Source organism: Apis laboriosa, unplaced genomic scaffold, assembly GCF_014066325.1.
Source record: "Apis laboriosa isolate Shangri-la unplaced genomic scaffold, ASM1406632v1 scaffold9_cov152, whole genome shotgun sequence".
Taxonomy (NCBI): Eukaryota; Metazoa; Arthropoda; class Insecta; order Hymenoptera; family Apidae; genus Apis; species Apis laboriosa.
In genome coordinates this window covers 6996511-7014979 of record NW_025224966.1, presented here as the reverse complement: position 1 = coordinate 7014979, position 18469 = coordinate 6996511, and the positions used below count along the sequence as shown (strand labels likewise).

Below are 18469 nucleotides of genomic sequence, written 5' to 3'. Positions count from 1 at the left end.
CCTTATTAATTTGATCGAATTATGACGCTCTACCCAAAGTTGCACTATCTAAAGGAAGAAACGAATGGATAGCTGGAAGAGTTTCGCAAACCGGAGAGATTTCCGGCCGTGGATGGAATCTGTGAAAAACGAGAAAACTGAAAATACTCCGCGCGTATCGCGGAGTGCGTGCGAGCGAAGAAGCGGGACGTTGGTCTCGAATCTTGGAGGAATGCATCGAAACGGCCGTGAAACAAGAAGAACCGCAATGGAGAGCCGTGCTACGCCTATCAAGCACCGACTAACTACTGGTTGCGCCATTTTTCTTTTTTTCTTGTTTTCCACTCGACTCCTGCGCTCCAACACGCGACCGCACCCACGGTGCACCCGGCTCGCGCGGATGGAAATTCCGCGCGAAATGGTAACACCCGTTCTTCCCATCTCAACCAAGGCTAATTCCTCAGTTGCAAAAATTAAATTCGTCGAATGTGTTAAGGAAGTAAGAAAAAGCGCGGAATTCGAAATGGCCTCCCTCGGTAAATGTATACTTAGTTGGAGGAATTTTTTCCTTCTTTCCATAATTTCGATAACAGATTTTGCGTACAGATATAGGAAATATTTCAACTTTTGAATATCTTAATAAAAATCGTCTCTTAACTTTCTTTCCATAATTTTCCATAGAAACATAGAAAATATTTTAATTTCTGAATATCTTAATAAAAATCGTCAACTTTCTTTCCATAATTTCGATTTTGCGTAGAAACATAGCAAATATTGAAAAGAAAATATTTCAACTTTTGAATATCTTAATAAAAATCGTCTCTTAACGTCAACTTTCTTTCCATAATTTGGCATAGAAACATAGGAAATATTAAAAGAAAATATTTTAATTTCTGAATATCTTAATAAAAATCGTCAACTTTCTTTCCATAATTTCGATTTTGCGTAGAAACATAGCAAATATTGAAAAGAAAATATTTCAACTTTTGAATATCTTAATAAAAATCGTCTCTTAACGTCAACTTTCTTTCCATAATTTTGCATAGAAACATAGAAAATATTAAAAAGAAAATATTTTAATTTCTGAATATCTTAATAAAAATCGTCAACTTTCTTTCCATAATTTCGATTTTGCGTAAAAATAAAAAATATCGAAAAGAAAATATTTCAACTTTTGAATATCTTAATAAAAATCGTCTCTTAACGTCAACTTTCTTTCCATAATTTTGCATAGAAACATAGGAATTATGAAAAAGAAAATATTTCAACTTTTGAACATCTTAATAAAAATCCTTTCTTAACTATTCCCATCTCAAGTAATACGACGTTTCACACATATATAATATAATCTTTCGAGTTTCACGGCGCTGCTACGAATTTTCCAATCTTAAGAACAGGAGTATTCCACACGTTAAGAGGCACTATATTCAACGAACTCGGCGCACGTTTCCAAAGATCTTCGGCTGTCTATATACGAAGCAGAACGATCCAGTTTCGCCGGATCGAGACGCAATTCCCGTAAAACGTGACTCGATTCGATCACGTCTCACCACAGAGAGGACGAAGATCCGCTAACTGTTTTTGATAATCGAACGGTCGTCGACACAGTGTTATACATGTAATCAATAATGTATCAATAATCATACACGTCTAACGTATAAAGAAACAACTTTGTTGTTTTAAAATAGATGCAAGCTCCTTCGTGCATTCCTCTTTTCGAGAAACTTGCTTTCCCATGCATTTCAATCAAGAAAACTCGTGCGTACAAATAAATTGGGAAGAGGTTAATAGTTAATAATTTATTATTAATTCGATTGGAAACGAAGACGGAAGAGAATCTTGATTTTGAAACGCGTGCCCCGACCTCGACACGTTTCGACTTCTCTTTTTAGGGTCGAGGATCGCACAATGGAGAAATGTTTGTTACTTGCATACTACGTTTCAAACTAGGCCGAACGAAACGGGTTTTGAGCGCATTAACCTTTCGATTCGTTCCGCTACGACCCTTTGTGCGCCACGCGATGATGACGAGGATCGATCAAATTGGATTGATGAAATTACACGTTTGGTATGAATTTATGCCATGAGGAAGAGGATTGTATGTAGCTGACGAACGCGATAATGAGATTAGATTAGACTGCTTTGGATTGCTTTAACCATATTTTTTTGATATATTTCGTTAACAATCTGATTTTAACTTAATTTTATTGTAACAGCAGCTACGTTTGACTCGATTGCAACTAAGTTTTTCTTTTTTTGCGAGCAATTAAAATAATATTTTATCGCTCTGTTTACACGGCCTGTTAACTCAAACAACTCAAGTAAATAATCCTCCAATTATTTCAAGCAGCGAATTAAACCATGCAACCAGTCCCTGGCTAACTGCAGAATGACATACTAGCTATGCTGGATCATAAATATAATCAAATTATATACTGTTGCTAAACTAGGATAAAACTAGCGATTATAAAATATCCGTCCTTTCAAAGGAAATGAAATGAAAAAGAAAGAAAAAACAAAATTAAGAAATCTATATNACTAGGATAAAACTAGCGATTATAAAATATCCGTCCTTTCAAAGGAAATGAAATAAAAAAGAAAAAAAAACAAAATTAAGAAATCTAGTTCTATATCTTCCTGATTTAAAATCTCAACTTCCCGCATTCACAGCTTCGAACCTTACCAGGAACAGGAACAGAAAAATCAATTATCGATTATTAACCGTCTAAATTACACCGCTGTAAAAACACTCGAGGCCTATGAGGAAGCATTAATTAGATAAATTACAAATTGTTTCTCTCTCACCCTTCAAGAGAAGGAGACAAGAAGAAAGAGGATCTCCACACACTCTCGTCAATTACACTGGGATGATCGATTGATGTTCCCAGAACATGAGATCAGTGAGACAGTTCTGGTCCACTAAAAACTCACGAACAACACTCGCGTTGTTCGAGGAGTCGTCGAAGCGTCGAGCGGGGCGTTAGATTTCACAAGGTGGAAATGAAACTCGGCGGAGCGAAAAGATAGGAAGAGAGTATTCGAATTAAAGTCGCGGCAAGTGTTGCGTGATCCGCGACCTAGAAAATTCAGAGGAATAGGGATGGACTCAGAGGCGGTGGGATATCGCGTTACCGAACCGAGTCGGCGAGAAGACGATATCCTTCCCCAGCTATGAAAGGATAATACCGACACACGAAGCGTGAACACTTGGAATTTTCTACGGGATGGATCTTTGGACGGAGTGCGAATGGACCCCATCCGTGAGAATATTAGATGATACACGAAGTGAAATTTGTCGGGCCGGTAATCGAATCCGTGTCGAAGGATTAATTTCGAGGAAGTTGTTGGTATATTCGATTCATATTCGATTATTCGATTCGAATTTTAATCATATCCGAGAGATATTCGTAATCGGTATTCCATTAAACAATCCGGATATCAATTCGGAAAATATTCAATGAAAGAGAAATTTTTTTAATGCGAATATCTTTAATATTCTTGCAATAATAATGATCGAAGAGAATGAAATACGAGATACAGTATATCTATGTATATTAGATGACGGAAAAGTCAAGATTCCTTTTATTCTCGAAATCTTGCTCTTTGTTGAATATATACATCGAAAGAGGATTCGAACGAGAAATGGCGGCACAAGTTGAATCGATTGGAAAAAATCGATGGAAGGATCACGTTCACTGGCGACGCTGCGTCGCCGGAAAAGAAAAACGATATAGAATCGATACGCATGCGACTCGCGTGGGTGTACGAAGCCGGGCACACATCGACGCACGTGCGAATTCACGATCGAACGCACGCGTTTCTCAGTCTCGCATCGCGGACTTTTCCCACACGTGGCTCGAAGCCACGGGTTATTCTTCTTCTTCTTCTTCTTCTTCTTCTTCTTCTTCTTCTCCCTCGCCTTCGAGAACACCACTGTTCTAGCCCCCTTTCCACCACTTGTGCGTATATTCCTCTTTCAACTCTTCCGTCTCCTCCTCCTCCTCCTTCTCCTCCTCTTCTTCCGAGGCCGATGCTTCTTCTGCCCTCACCTTATTCCTCCCCTTATTTTCTTTCTTTCGCAGTGTTCTTAACCTCGAGTGGGCAGCCGAGTTGCGCAATCGAGCCTCTCAACTTTTATTGTTCCATGTATCGAACGTGAAAAATATCATTCTGGCTGGAGAATTTACAATGTTATGGATATCGGGTGAATGGCAATATAAATGGAAGTTTTGTAGTGTATATTAAACAGATATTTGGCATATTATTTGTTTAATTATTAACGAAGAGTTATTTGTTATCACGAAACAAAAGTTAATTCCAAGACTCTGACGTTTATTTATCAAAAAAAAAAAAAAAAAAAATAATAATAATAATAATTATGATTAATTTCTAAACTTAAAAGTTCTAACATTTATGTGGAAACAATTTTTCTAAAAATATCTACCTCTTTCAATTATAAAAAAAAAAAATAACGAATCTTTTTCAATCTACTACTTTCTTCGATCTTGCAGATAAAAAGTAGCGAATCTAAGAATCGAATAAGATCTAAAAGAGTACCTCATCCCACTCCCCACGTCTGGAAAAGGAACGGTGATCCGCCTTCTGCGCGAGAGCTTCCGGTTCCTTACTCGCGCCGCGGTAGACATCACCTGGCGATGAGTCAGAGAAGTAATTCCCAGACACCTGCTGCCCTAAGAGGCCGAATCGCGTATACAAGCAGGTCCCATCCGCTATTAACGATGCACGAGTTTTCTTTCTCTCTTCGGGGTCGGTGGCGAAGGGTCGACAGAAACGTAACTTCTTCTTCGACTATTGTCACCGAAACGAGACCCGGATTCATGGGCCAGCGATTTGCGACGCGAACGGGACCCTCTCCGACCCTGACTTCGCTGATTCGTCGTTGTGAAACGGCTTCGTGTACTTCCAAGTCACCAGGCATTGAGATTTTTCTCGATCGTTTGCACGCAACGGTAAAAAGTGGATTTTTTTTTAGATAATTCGAGCGAATTTTCGTGAATCATGGAGTTGGAGGATGAGTGGAAAGTCTTGTGAGAGGTATACCTTATTTGAAGAAAGAGGAAAAACGTTTATATGTGCGATATTTTCTAGAAGAAAGAAGCATATTTTACCAATTATTTTAATATTTATTAGTATTGTATATAAATTAATATTTATAATATAATAATATAAAATATATTCAACAGGATTTAGAAATTTCAACGCAATAATTATACACGCAATAAATATAAAATAAAATCCTTGCTATACACAACGAATAAATAGAAAGAAGCAAAAATTACAGTCTTTAATTAACACGATATCGTAATAGTTTAAATCAAGAATAAATACAAAAAAACAAAGGACATGGACGATAATTTACATGGAACACAATTCACAATGAATGTGAAAATTGACCTCGTTTACATAATAACGAGTGGGCGTGTTGGAAATGCACAGATGGCACTATTCTAAAAAATGCAATCAGATCATCCTTGAATCTCGCTGTCCAATGTGCATCTGCGTCTAACCAAGCAGATGTTTCGTAGAAAAGATACGCTATACCGATGTTTCGCCAATCGTCGTTCGTACCACGAAATTCCGAAGGAAGATCGGGTCAGGTGCGTATCGACCACGTGCCACCAGATGGATACCAGCTTTTGTTTTTTTGAAACAACGAGCACGTGAGCGCGTTGGAAAATTGTTTGAGAGATGTTTGCTCGAATCGATTGTAACAAAAGTTACAAAATTGACATCGATGTTCGAATAAATTCATCGTAAAATCGACGGTGTCCTCGAAATTGTGATTCGAGCGGAAAGCGTAGGATCAATCGAATTATTGAAATCACGTGTTGGATTGGTTACAAAATGAAAATAGATCATCGAGATCTCCGTTTTCAATCGCGAATTAATATCGAAATTTTACGTTGATACTATTTCTATCGTAAAAATAGATAGAAATATTTGTCACAATTGGATATCTCTCGCTACAACAATTTTCTTCGATCATTTTTATTTCATTGTACACAAAACGAGAACAACAAAGGAAATCCAGGAAGACGATTCTCGATGATCGCGTCAATTCCTTCACCTTAAAAACGCGAAGCTATATATACAAAACAGCCGACGAGGCATTCGTGACAGACGGAAGAAAAATGCATTGTGAATACACACCGTGCGATACAAACGATTGCTTCACTAACGAGACACAAGAGCTTCATTTAAACGAGAGCATGCTCGTTTACTCAAGCAAAACGATTCTTTCCTGTTCCGCCTGCGCCCGCCATTTTAATCCGAAACTTCGACTAACTTTGCATTCAAATTCTATTAAAACAAAGGCGCACAATCGTGCAATATTTTAATCCAAAATTAAATTGCAAGGAAATAGAGGAACGTATCTTAATGAAATGAGAATGAAACATTCTACAGTATTGAAATTGATATAATAGGTAATTATAAATAAGAGATTTTTTTTTTTGAATTCAAAAAAAACTATATCAAAGAGTATCTTATTCCAGCAATCTTTCTGACAATTCAATATTATCGATTACTTTACACCTATTCAAAAATAATTCCTTCACTTAACAAGTCTCCACTAAAAATTTGCACCTGATTAAAGCTGTTAGAACAGTATCATTAACCAATAATAATTTCACACAAACGTAAAATTATAAACTGGTAAGTTATTAACAATTTTTACCAAATATAAAATTCTATTAAAAACAATTATAATTATTCCAAGATCTTGGTGCATGAATCATATGCACAGTGTGTATTATCTTCGTAACAATGTAAAAACTAACAATGTAAAAACAACTAGAAAAGAAAAAAACCGAAATCGTGATTGAACAAAACACAGCTGAGAAACGTGTTTAATTCAACTCGAGCCCTCGAGGTGTCGACACAGGGAGGGAAGGTGCATTGTGCGGCATGCGATGGGAGCGACAGTGTCAATAACACCCAGAAGACGGGACTGTGAACAGGTGTAAAAGGGTGTACCCACTTCGTCCTTTCCGGCGAGCGGCTAATTATAATAGGAAACTGATTCATCTGCCGGCGCTAATTACGAGTAGACCGTGCCACAAACTCGACACCCCCCCCCTCCACACCCCCTCCTCAGCTCATTATATACCAGATTTCCAAGAGAGGTGGTGGGGGTATCGATAGGAAAATCGCTGGTGCGGCGACGATGAGAACGAAAGGGAATCCTTCGAATCGAGAGACGACCCGAGGGAGAAACCTTGAACCTTGAGGATCGAGTTGTGGATGATGGAAGCGTCCAATTCTCCAATGTCAACTCGATTCTTCAAACCAGTCTTCTCTATCTTTCTGTCTCTTTTTTCTTTTTTAGATGTTCGCATGGTAAGAACGATAATGTGTGAAAAGGGAAGAAATAATCGGTTTATTTGTTTTAGGTGGGATGCGGTGTCGACAAGCTTGTGTTTAATTTTTAACCGAATGGAGTGGGCAAATGAACGTGAAAATAAAAATTGACTTGACAATTGAGGAAACAGTTAGAGTGTGAATTTCGTATCGTTTATTTTGTCTCGGTTATATTTTTGTATAATAAGGTATGTATAATTGCTAAAGTAATATTATTTTCGTTTTTCCAATTTTTATAAAAATAGATTTCTCTCATTTATTTAAATTAATTCCAAAATATCCTCGATATTAATCCTTCGATGATCCTTTCACGGAAAATTACACAACGACGAATTGTAATCGGTTCTCATCGGGCTAAGGGAAAGAATAATATCTCGACCGACTCTTTTCAGTTCTCGAGTGTCTTTAAAAATGGCGTTAAGCACACGAGATTAAGGTAAAATAACGCGTTACCTAATCTCCGTCGTTGGAAATCTTCCAAAGCTCTTTTGCTCTCCCAGCCTCGTCGACGAAACGTTATCTCGTCGCGGGAAATACGCGAGCATCGCGATGTTGTATCGCCAGATAATACAAAACCTAGCTCCATTAACCGGTTACAAGCCGCCAGATAACGCTTTAACTGGCGATAAAGCAATACCGTATACTCTTCCTTATTTCCGTTCGTCGAAACGTGTTTGTTTCTTTCCTCTTTGTTCGAGTACAATTCACACAATTCTGTTTGTAAAAAGTGAAGATATATAGAGGAACGTATAGAGGAACGTAGTGATAGTACACGAAGTGTAGATGATAAAATTGTATGGTCAGAGTACAATGCGAATAATGGGAAAAAAAAAAAATGGATTTATTTGAAGCGAAAAGAAGAAATTAATCGAACATTGTTCGATATGACTCATTTATTCACGTTAACGACGAATGATTTCTTATTTCAAATTTGTATATTGGTTTTCAATTAATATTATCACGAAAAAGCTTAAAATGATACAAATCATTAAATTGCAGATTTTTATCTAGCTAAAGAAATGATTAAATATAAATATATATGATATCATCTTAAATTATATACTTTATATCACAATAAACTATAATTTACGAATCATCAAAAGCAATTCAGAAAGTAGAGAAAACTATTCCATTGAAGTCACTTTTTAATTTCAAGATCTCAAACAGATTGCCGAGAACAATAAGCTCACGATTCAGTGACTTACATTTTTTTCTGAATCTGTCACTTGTCTGGAGTTTGGGGTCAATAAAGTGCAAACGAGAGATCCGGATAAACGACAAAGATAGAGATAGTGAACGATTAAAAATTAAAAGGAGAAGCTTCTAATGATCGTTCATTGATCAATTGAAAATTGTTATCTTTGGAGTTATAGCTTTTTAAAGTTTGCTTAATTTAATCGAGTTTTAAATTACGTGGTGAGTATGCTTATTTCTGAAAGAATAATATATTGGAGATACTAATTTAAAAAATCATTATTTTCGAATAATCCAATTTTATATTATTGTCATATTAATTCAAATTATTAAAGATATATTTTAATTTGCTCAATTGTCTCTTCAAAATTGATTTGTTTATCAAGGAAAATATGCATTCATTGTTTGAATTAATTACTTCATGAATTTTAGTTACTGAAATAGACATATGATTGATCAAAATGGTTCTGTTTCGAAGGGTCATTAACTTTCGTGCTAATGGAAACCAGACGTTAATCGTTACAGTGCAAAGAAACATATGTAGATACATTCATATAGTCAATCTTTTATTATCTATAAAGGGGTGTAGCTTCATTATCAATTATACTTTTAAAATTTATCATGAATCAGTAAATGTCTTAAATAGTCTTAAACTTCGAATACAATTTTTCTTTTTCTTTTTCTTTTTTTTTTCTTATCATCGTGAAACGATGAGAAAGGTTTTAATTATTTTCAGACTTTTAATTTCCACTCGTTCGACTCGCTTTAAACTCTTTGTTAAAATTGTATAGACATGGTTCCTCAGCGACGATGAAAAATGTCTCCAATTAATGAAAAATCCAATAGAATAGGAATGAGAGAAGAAGGGTTAAAAAAAACAATTAACTATCCTTTCCCAATCGTTTCCAATTATCCAAAAACTGGGTCGTTGTCATCTTCGAGTCACATTGATTTATTTTAAGTTTATTAAGAAATCGTAAAATTTAAGAAATTAAAATACTAAATAAAATATACTCAAAAGGATCTTTTCTTCTGATTAAATATCTTTTTATTGAAATACAAAAATCAAGTTACAAATTAAAAATGCCACACGATATTCCTTCTTCTTTTTTATATTAAATTTCATTATTTATCAATTTATTTCGTTCAAATTTCTTACTCGTCTTACGTTAATCTAATCTCCAATAAAATATATTTTATAGAAAAAAAAAAAAAAATTGGAAACAAAAATAAAAATATACACGAACGAGATGTTGCCTAAAACATAATTTATACGCGATATGGGTTTGCTTGACGATAACGAGGAACGTTCAAACATTTATCAGCATCGGCGACGAAACTGGTCGATGGACCGTTAGCCAGCCCCAAGGTGCCATTACAGCGGAGCCGAAAACAAGTTTTATATCATTAATTCGTTCGTTAGTTCGGTATTGCTAATGAAACATTTTCGACGAACGAAACCCTCGAACGATACACTCCTGGGTTTCATTAATCCACGTTGCTAATTTATGGGCCGATTAAATCGCACCGATAAAAATTACCATTTATCGGCCGCTGCCCTAACAGATACAGGCCGCGATTGTTTAATTTCATCGTTCACTGGCGGGCGAAATTGGAAAGCATTAATAATACAAGGAGGAACCGGAGAAGTCGTCGCTGTAAAATTGGAATGGAATTGAAAAATTGCGTAGTGCCGTGGAACGGATTGAACGATACTTGAAACAATTAACAGAAAAATCTTCCGAGAAACTGTTAAATTTATATATTATGTCTGTTAATTTCTGAAAGCTCGTAAGTTTGAGGGTTTTTTTAAACAATTGATAAATATATAATTTAGAATTTCTTCAAAATTCTTGGAAACCTAAATCGTTAAAAAAATTTAAGATTACAAAGAAATAAATTAAATGATATTAATGAAGTTAACGAAAGAAAAATTGATTACAGTGTATCTGATCTTAAAACAAAATGAATTTGATGAAATTCGCTTGCGCCTATAGAAATGAAACAAAAGTGTATTGTCCCATGGCGATTTAATGACACGAATATCCATCGAACGTGGAGGCAGCCATGCTTCAAGCAAAACTGAAACTAAATTAAAATTGAAATTGAATCAAACATACTGTAAGTATGATCTGATTGAGCGAGATGAGCGAATATCGAATACTATACAATAATTGGAACAAATATACTATAAATATTAAAATTAAAAATATATTAAAATTATTTTGATATCACGTATTAAATTATTCCCTCAAATATGTTACTATTCATCGAATCAAACTGACTCGTGCAACAAACTCGTGCAAACTTGTACTACAATTATAACACAGAAAAGATAAATATCATTATTGCTCTGGATCAATATACTATAACTATATATTGTCACGAGGCCTTGAATTAACCAAACCAACCAAAGAAAGAAGAATCTTTTCAAGCTATTTAAACAGGTGCTACGAAAAAAAAAAAACAGGGAAATTTCCCAAATAAACAATTACCAACAACTAAACGATTAATTTACATTCGTTTTACAGAGCGGTATGGGGTATCACATTCGAATCACCCATCGATCAACGTGGAACGAGTTCACGAGTTTCTTATGAGACAGATTAATTTTCAAGGCGCGGGGGATGAATGGCGGGTAAACACACGCGCGAATACACAACGAAGGAACGACGAAGGTTTCTAATCTAATAAAACGATCGCGCTATTAGCTATCGGCATTCGACATGAAGCACGCGTACCCGATACTCTTGGCTTTTACGTGACACGTGAATACAAGCGTTTTAAGCGTAAAACGTGCACGCGGACAGGGTGTGGTAAGTAACTCCTTTGTCCCGTGTCACGAATGAAAAGTGAACGTCACGCATGCACACACGCACGCACACATTCACATACACACGCACACATTCACATACACACACACGCAGAGGGATTAAAGTGGCATCGCTACGATGAGAAACAATTGTATTCTATGTTGATGTTTCCTATTTCTCGACGACGATGATGATCTCGTTGATGGACTGTTCGATAAACGTATTGTTTCTGAGATTACTTTTCGAAATTGTTTTTTTGTTCACGTGTGGGCGTTTAATTTCAGGTGCAGTAAATTGATTTAATTGACACGAGTGTAACATTGAAGATGATTTTTATTCCTCAAAAACTTGGTATTTTCTATATTCATTTTTCAATATAACGCGAGCAAAACGAAGTATATATATTGATTGCTTGAAAGAAGGATTTGAAGGATGTTTTAAGGATTAAAACGAAAAAATATTCTCCCTCATTCTAATGATTAATATAAATTCTTCGATCCTCGCGCAATTTAATTAATTACATTTTATTGATCATCGATAAATTAAGATAGAAATATTTCTAGCAGCGAGACAATAGCCATTGTCACAAGAGAGTTGAACTCGAGTAAAGCCCTGAAAGTTAACCAGTCGCGAACGGCATTCTCCTCTCATAATTCAATCGCTATAATTCTCGAGCACGTGAACAGCAGAAACCTTGTCGAATCTATAAACACTTTCTACTTCTGGAAAAAAAAAAAAAAAAAAAAAGAAAAGAAAAATTATATCCATATCGACAATTAATCTCGAGTGTTTCCAGACCAGAATTCTCGTCGACATCGGATAACAATCGGTCCAAGATCCTTCTAGAATCTCAACCAGAGTTGTTAACGATCAACAAGGAACGAACAACAAGAGTATGATATTTCTTTTGTTACTAAAGATGGAACGAAGGAAAACGTTATTGTATTTTTCAGGCTCGATGTTAGATCACGTTGTTAGATCACGAGAAAGATCGAGAAAGAGGAAGAAGGAAGGGGAAGAAACGATACGAGTGGGAAATGGGGAAAGAGAGGAACAAAATGAGAGAGGGGCGAAGGATGAGAGGGGTTAAAAATATTCTCCACATGTCCTGTCACTTACCAAGCATGAATATTTACGTCCACCTCGAAAGTTTTCAGGAGATAACAGGTCTTAAAGATTTGGTAGCCACCAGTGGCCATAAACTGTGGACGGTGGTGGGCTCGTAAGTGTCTTGCTGTAAATCTGTTTCTTTAAAACTTACGAATTCGCGTTTCAATGTGATTTAGAGAGTTGAAAATGTGACTCGTGTATCGGTGTGGATTATTCGTGCTTCGTTTATATTCGTCTCTCGTGAGATTTGCTTAAAATTATGTTAATATATCGGTTTGAGTAACGCGTTATTTTCGAATTTGCATTGATTTTATTGAACGGTAAGAATAATCTTTTGTAATTAACAAATAGCTTGATTCTTGGTTCGTTGTCAAAAGATATAAATAAAATTCTCTACGAGAGTAATACTTTGCAATTTTGGAAATTAAAAGATAGATAGATTGATAGATTCATAGATTGAGTTAGATCCTTTTTTTTTTTTATTTATGCATTACTTCTTTTTCGTATAAATATTTATATTTATCTACATTAAATTACACGATGAAATTACCGTGAACACGTGAAAGAAAACGTTTTGTAAACGCGTTGAAATGCATGTTCAGCTATCCGGTTGCATACAAGAAGGCGCGTTTCGACGAGGAATATGCAGAAATGCAGAAACCATATTGCAAAAAAAAAAAAGAAAAAATGAAAAATAAGCGAAAAATTCCTTTACCCTAGTTAAATTAATACGAATTTAAAGCATTTTTTTAAAAAATAACTTATACATTCAATAAAAAAAAAAAAAAAGAAGAGAATACAATAACAAGTCGAAGTTGATCTTGAAATTTATTGAATCCTTTCACTTTCAAAAGACAGCTCGTATGAATTACAAATAAATATCATTTACAATTTCGCTTCAGGCAGAATTTTTTTCAATTCTTAACCTTTTCAAACGTACATACTTATGAAAGAATTATGATAAATCAGCTTACAATTTATCATATTTCTTAAATTAAACGTATAGCACGTACGTCTACAAATAAAACAGAATTACGTACGTATTACGAAAAACTTTCTTTTCGTTTCTTCAATCAATTACGCGAATCAATGTGAATCGATCCAGCGTGTCACATTTCAGCTCACCTGTCACAAATTACAAATCGTGCGTTACGAAGAATAAGAACACTACATTTCGATCGCAGGAAAATCAAAATCGAATCAAATTTTCTGTTTGCTCGAAACTCGAATTACTCGAATTAATCGAGGAGCCCGAGAATTTTCGAGGATCGACTCGACCACGATTTACGTTACGCAATCCTTGTTGAAACGAGAAGCCGAAAGCTCGAATCGAGCCTCCTTTGTTCCCCCGGACAACGGATTCGAAATCCGATCGATTGTTCTAATCGAGACCGAGCCGTGTGTAATTGCTTCCTGCGGATGTTACAATTACCGCTACGTATCGGATATAACGTATTGCGGCGTGCACAAAAGCTGGGAAAAAACAGATCGACACAACGAATTGTAACGGGACGTGGGAAGGCTCCTTTCCAAGCCGCGAAATTATTTCCATTAATGAACCGTGATACCTTCTTTCGAGCGGCTCGAGGAAACGGCGCGAAATTTGAACTGAGAGAGGATATAAGAGGAAAAACTTCGATTTTCGTTCGTCGGGAGTGATCGATGATTATAGGTAGGTGCATACGATATAGGCGATTTGCGAAACAGGATGTCGATGTTTTGTCGTCGTTTGCAATGTTCGAGGCTTGTTATTTGAATAGAGTTATTTTTCGATGACGGTAATTTTGTTGAATTATAAATGGTGAATTGAATCTTGGGATAAAATGTGATAAAAATTATAAACAGTTAAGAATAATAATATAAATATAAAAGAATTTGCGAAAGAATTATTTCATAAATTAAAATGTATTTTTATCGTCGTTTAATTGGCACGTCTTTTTTTCATCTTATCTCATATGATCAAATCGAAAGGGGAATTAATATAAAACTTGTTTAGTGAGAGAAGTTTAAAAAAATCTAAAGATAAAGAGATATATATATATATTCAGAGGCTGTAAAGTTTTTAAGGCCAATCGTGTCCGTATTATCGTAAAAAAAGATTTATCTTACCTGAACGGCGCTGTTGAGGAAACAGTTGTTTTGACCAGGTCCATTGAGCAATCCTTTAGTGCTGGTGAAACTGGTATTATGATCATTGGACGATGATTTCTGCGCGGACTGGATCTGTCCGTTTGACTGACTTCCATGGATCTGATGGCACTGCGTCGATTGCAAATATCCAGTATAATCCACGGTGTCCTGGGATGCAGCTGGCTGCTGTAACCCCATGATGGAAGCCATCCTCGGTCAGCTACGTCTGTGTCATCTGCGCGAAGGAGAAATTGAAATTTCATTGGTCGAATATATGTCAAATATCTCTTACAATTATCTCAATTTTTTAATTAATTAATATTGATGACGTTCCTTCAAATTCGTTCTTTCAAAAATTTTGAGAAAATTTAAGATTTATCGTCCAATTTTAAATTTTAAATTATAATTCACTCAAGGAGTTTTCAAATTTAATTCAGATCTAAAATTAATCTACATTAATCTCTTGTGAAATATAATTAAAATATTTCTTAACTCTGGTTTATAATTAATATGATCGAATTTGCGAAATGTAGAAGATAATCTTCCGAATCCCAAGGAATTCCCATTTTCGTAGTAACGTTTTGTTTTAAGTGGAGAAAATATTTTTTACATCTCCCGGTAGAATATAGGTAAATTGCAGGGTAGAGAATGAGAGACTCATAAAACTATGGTCATACGGAAGTCTACTTGCATACATAATCGTGGAACAAATTTTGCGGAAATAATAAAGGAGACAACATGATCCTTTATAGGCAATTCTCTTGGACAAATTAAATAAATTGCGGAAAAATGTGCGAAAGGGAAATAATTCTGCGTAAATATTATTCCAAGATTAAAAATCAATATTTAACTCGCCAAATGCGAAGATATACGATATAATATACCACTAATATATTTTTAATATTGGAAATTATTAAATTCTATATTTTACTGAAAGAAAAAAATCAATTGCAATATATTAATTAAGTGTTAAGAAATTATAGTAATAATAGCAACGACAAAATTATTCTACGTAGATATTATTCCAAGATTAAAAATCAATATTTAATTCGCCAAATACGAAGATTCACGATATAATATATTAATATATTTTTAATATTGGAAATTATTAAATTTTATATTTTACTGAAAGAAAAAAATCAATTGCAATATATTAATTAAATGTTAAGAAAGTACACTAATAATAGCAACGACAAAATTATTCTACGTAGATATTATTCCAAGATTAAAAATCAATATTTAATTCGCCAAATACGAAGATTCACGGTATAATATATTAATATATTTTTAATATTGGAAATTATTAAATTCCATATCTTATTGAAAGAAAGAAAATTAGTTGCGAGTATTAATTGTGTCAAGAAAGTACAGTAATAATAGCAATGACAAAGTTATTATTTATTACGAATTCAATTCAATACCTTTCATCATACGCACCGAGTATATTACAAGTGGAATGTGATAGCGCGGCGAACAGTAGCGTAACGCATCGCGTATCAAGCGATTGTAACAATACCAAGAAATCGTGTTCAACGAATCAATGAACGTCGAATCGATATTCATCGCCATTCTCGTTGCACCCCAATGTTCTGTCTGACGGAATGTGGCCTCGATCGAGAATCTTCAAGGAAAACTGTGTAGCGAGAGTGAGGTTCTGATTGATCGTAAGTAAGAATAATTCATCGAAGACGTTCTTTTTTCTTTTTTTCTATTCTTTTTTCTTTTTTTCTAGCGCGAGTGAAATCATCGATTAAAAAATGGGATCGAATATCAAAATACCAAGTTTATAGAATTTTCCTTGAATTACTTCCATAGAATAAATTCTCAGTTGATAAAATTTCAAAACCTTGAAGTTTGAAAAGTATGAAGGATTTACTTTAATCGGATGAATTAAAACAGTTTAAAAAAAAAAAAGAAAAGAAAACTAAAGTACAAAAAAATTATCTTTCAAATAATCGAACTTCTTATAAAATTCCCTTCATCGTCATTCCCTCAGAAAATATATCTACTTATTAAATGGGACAAATCAACGATGATGTTTTCACATTTAACCCAACAATTGTTATTCCATCCTACGTATAAATCTCCAGACGTATAAAAATTCTGGTCAAATAGCGAAGAAAAAGCGGGATCCCACTTTTGCTTAGCAAGATTCACACGGGATGGTGTGGTAACGGTAAACACACTGGTATCGACTCTGGTAATTTGTTCACACTCTCTATCGCGTCCTATTTTTACCCATGAACGAGCAATATTACCTTACGTTCCTTCTGTCACCGTTATGTTATATATTAATTTGAATTGCGTAGAGAAACCGGAGTCAATGGAATCGTCGTTTGAAGAAACAGGATGCAGGATGTAAACACTTACACTTTCCCCCGAGCGCATTAATGAAACGAGGTACGATTTATTATTACCTTAATCGAGTGCTCGTTCGTTTCTTTCTGCTTGTTAATAATTCCAGTTTGGCAAACCTTGAAATTGGAGATCGTTAAATTCGATTGCATACATATGTACGTACATACACATTCGAGTGGAAAAAAATTTTGTGAGATTGCAAAATCGTGGGTTTATGGAGATTCAGATTGCGTGCAAGCGTGAGCGTGAAATCGATTAAAAATCGATTGTAGTCATAGTACCGTTAAAATTACGTTGTTGGTTGGAACACGTGATGCACAGAGTGTCTATTTTTAACTGCCGATGTCGATTTGAAATGATGAAAATTTTTAGAACAACGGAGAAAATTTATTTTTATTTACTCGAAAAGTTGGCCAATTTTCTGACGTTTCCTCTTTTTAAATCCAAAAAAAAAAGCACAGAAATATTTCGATGCTCATCAAAAATAGGCTTCTTCCATGCACACGATCTCTTTTTCCTGGAGATTCGGAAATAAACTTCAACGCGTTGGTTATATATTTCCGACACCTAAGACTTGCATGGCGTATGATTAAGTCGAACAAAATTTTTTTATGATAATAATATCAAGTGCTAAATTTCATTATACTAATGAAAATAAAATGTTACAAATGTATTCAAGTTATAATATATCGAACTGAAATAAATAATAATATCCTACGAGTAAAATTTATCTATATGATTAAACACGTCAAGGTGTCAAAAGAAAATCCATTATCAGAGAAACTGATCACAAAGTTAATTCAAGTTAATCGAGCACTTCATTTGTAAAATCACAACGATAACCATTTTCAAAAAGAATTCCATCTTATCCAACCACAATTCTGGTTATGTTCAAAAATATTCAAAAATAAATAAATAAAAAATCCAATCCCTTTCACAATACCCATAAACAGGAAGGCAAAAGATATTCTATCCACGTTTCCAGAGGAAGAAAAAAGAAAAAAAAAATCACGTATACAGGCGAATCCTAAGTAAAAGCGAATCCTAAGTAAATTTTAACTGAAATCCCTTTGGCAAAATTCATGGACGAAAAGAAAAACGATGGTCGTGATTTCTTCTGCAAAGAAAAGAGAAATGAAAGAGGAGGTAGAAAAGTAAAATGCTGAGAAAAGATGATACGTATCGGTACGTGGAGGAGGCAGAAAGAGAGCGGCTGGACCGGCATAACCCGACAAGCTAAATGGTACGGCTGAGTGGTCGGCGTTAATTTCGAGGGGCCAAGAAAAGTGGTTGGAGGGACTACGTGCTCGAGTGGTAACCTGGCTTTCGCTGTCTTCGTGGTCGCTTTCAGGGTTCGGTAACAATGCGACCACGATATTTTTCGCTTGTCAAAAGCAGACGCGAGCTAACGTAGGAAACTCGATACGCGTTATGTTTATACGTGCGAGTAAATTTTTAGAGAGGAAGAATATTTCTATGCGCTACGTATGTTGGTCGAGAGAAGA

At 35.0% G+C, this 18469-nt stretch overlaps 1 protein-coding gene across 4 annotated transcripts in view; it reads right to left on the bottom strand.

Moving 5' to 3' along the window:
• The window catches only part of LOC122720081 (mediator of RNA polymerase II transcription subunit 12), a 92159-nt gene that overhangs the window by 52715 nt on the left and 20975 nt on the right, over positions 1-18469 (bottom strand). For 3 of the 4 annotated variants that reach the window (XM_043946538.1, XM_043946541.1, XM_043946539.1), the window contains one exon: positions 14586-14841. In XM_043946538.1, the coding sequence (XP_043802473.1) occupies positions 14586-14816 (231 nt within the window). In that variant the 5' untranslated portion in view covers positions 14817-14841. Of the gene's footprint in view, positions 1-14585; positions 14842-17023; positions 17038-18469 lie in introns of those variants that run through there. The other variant, XM_043946540.1, reaches the window with a different exon arrangement.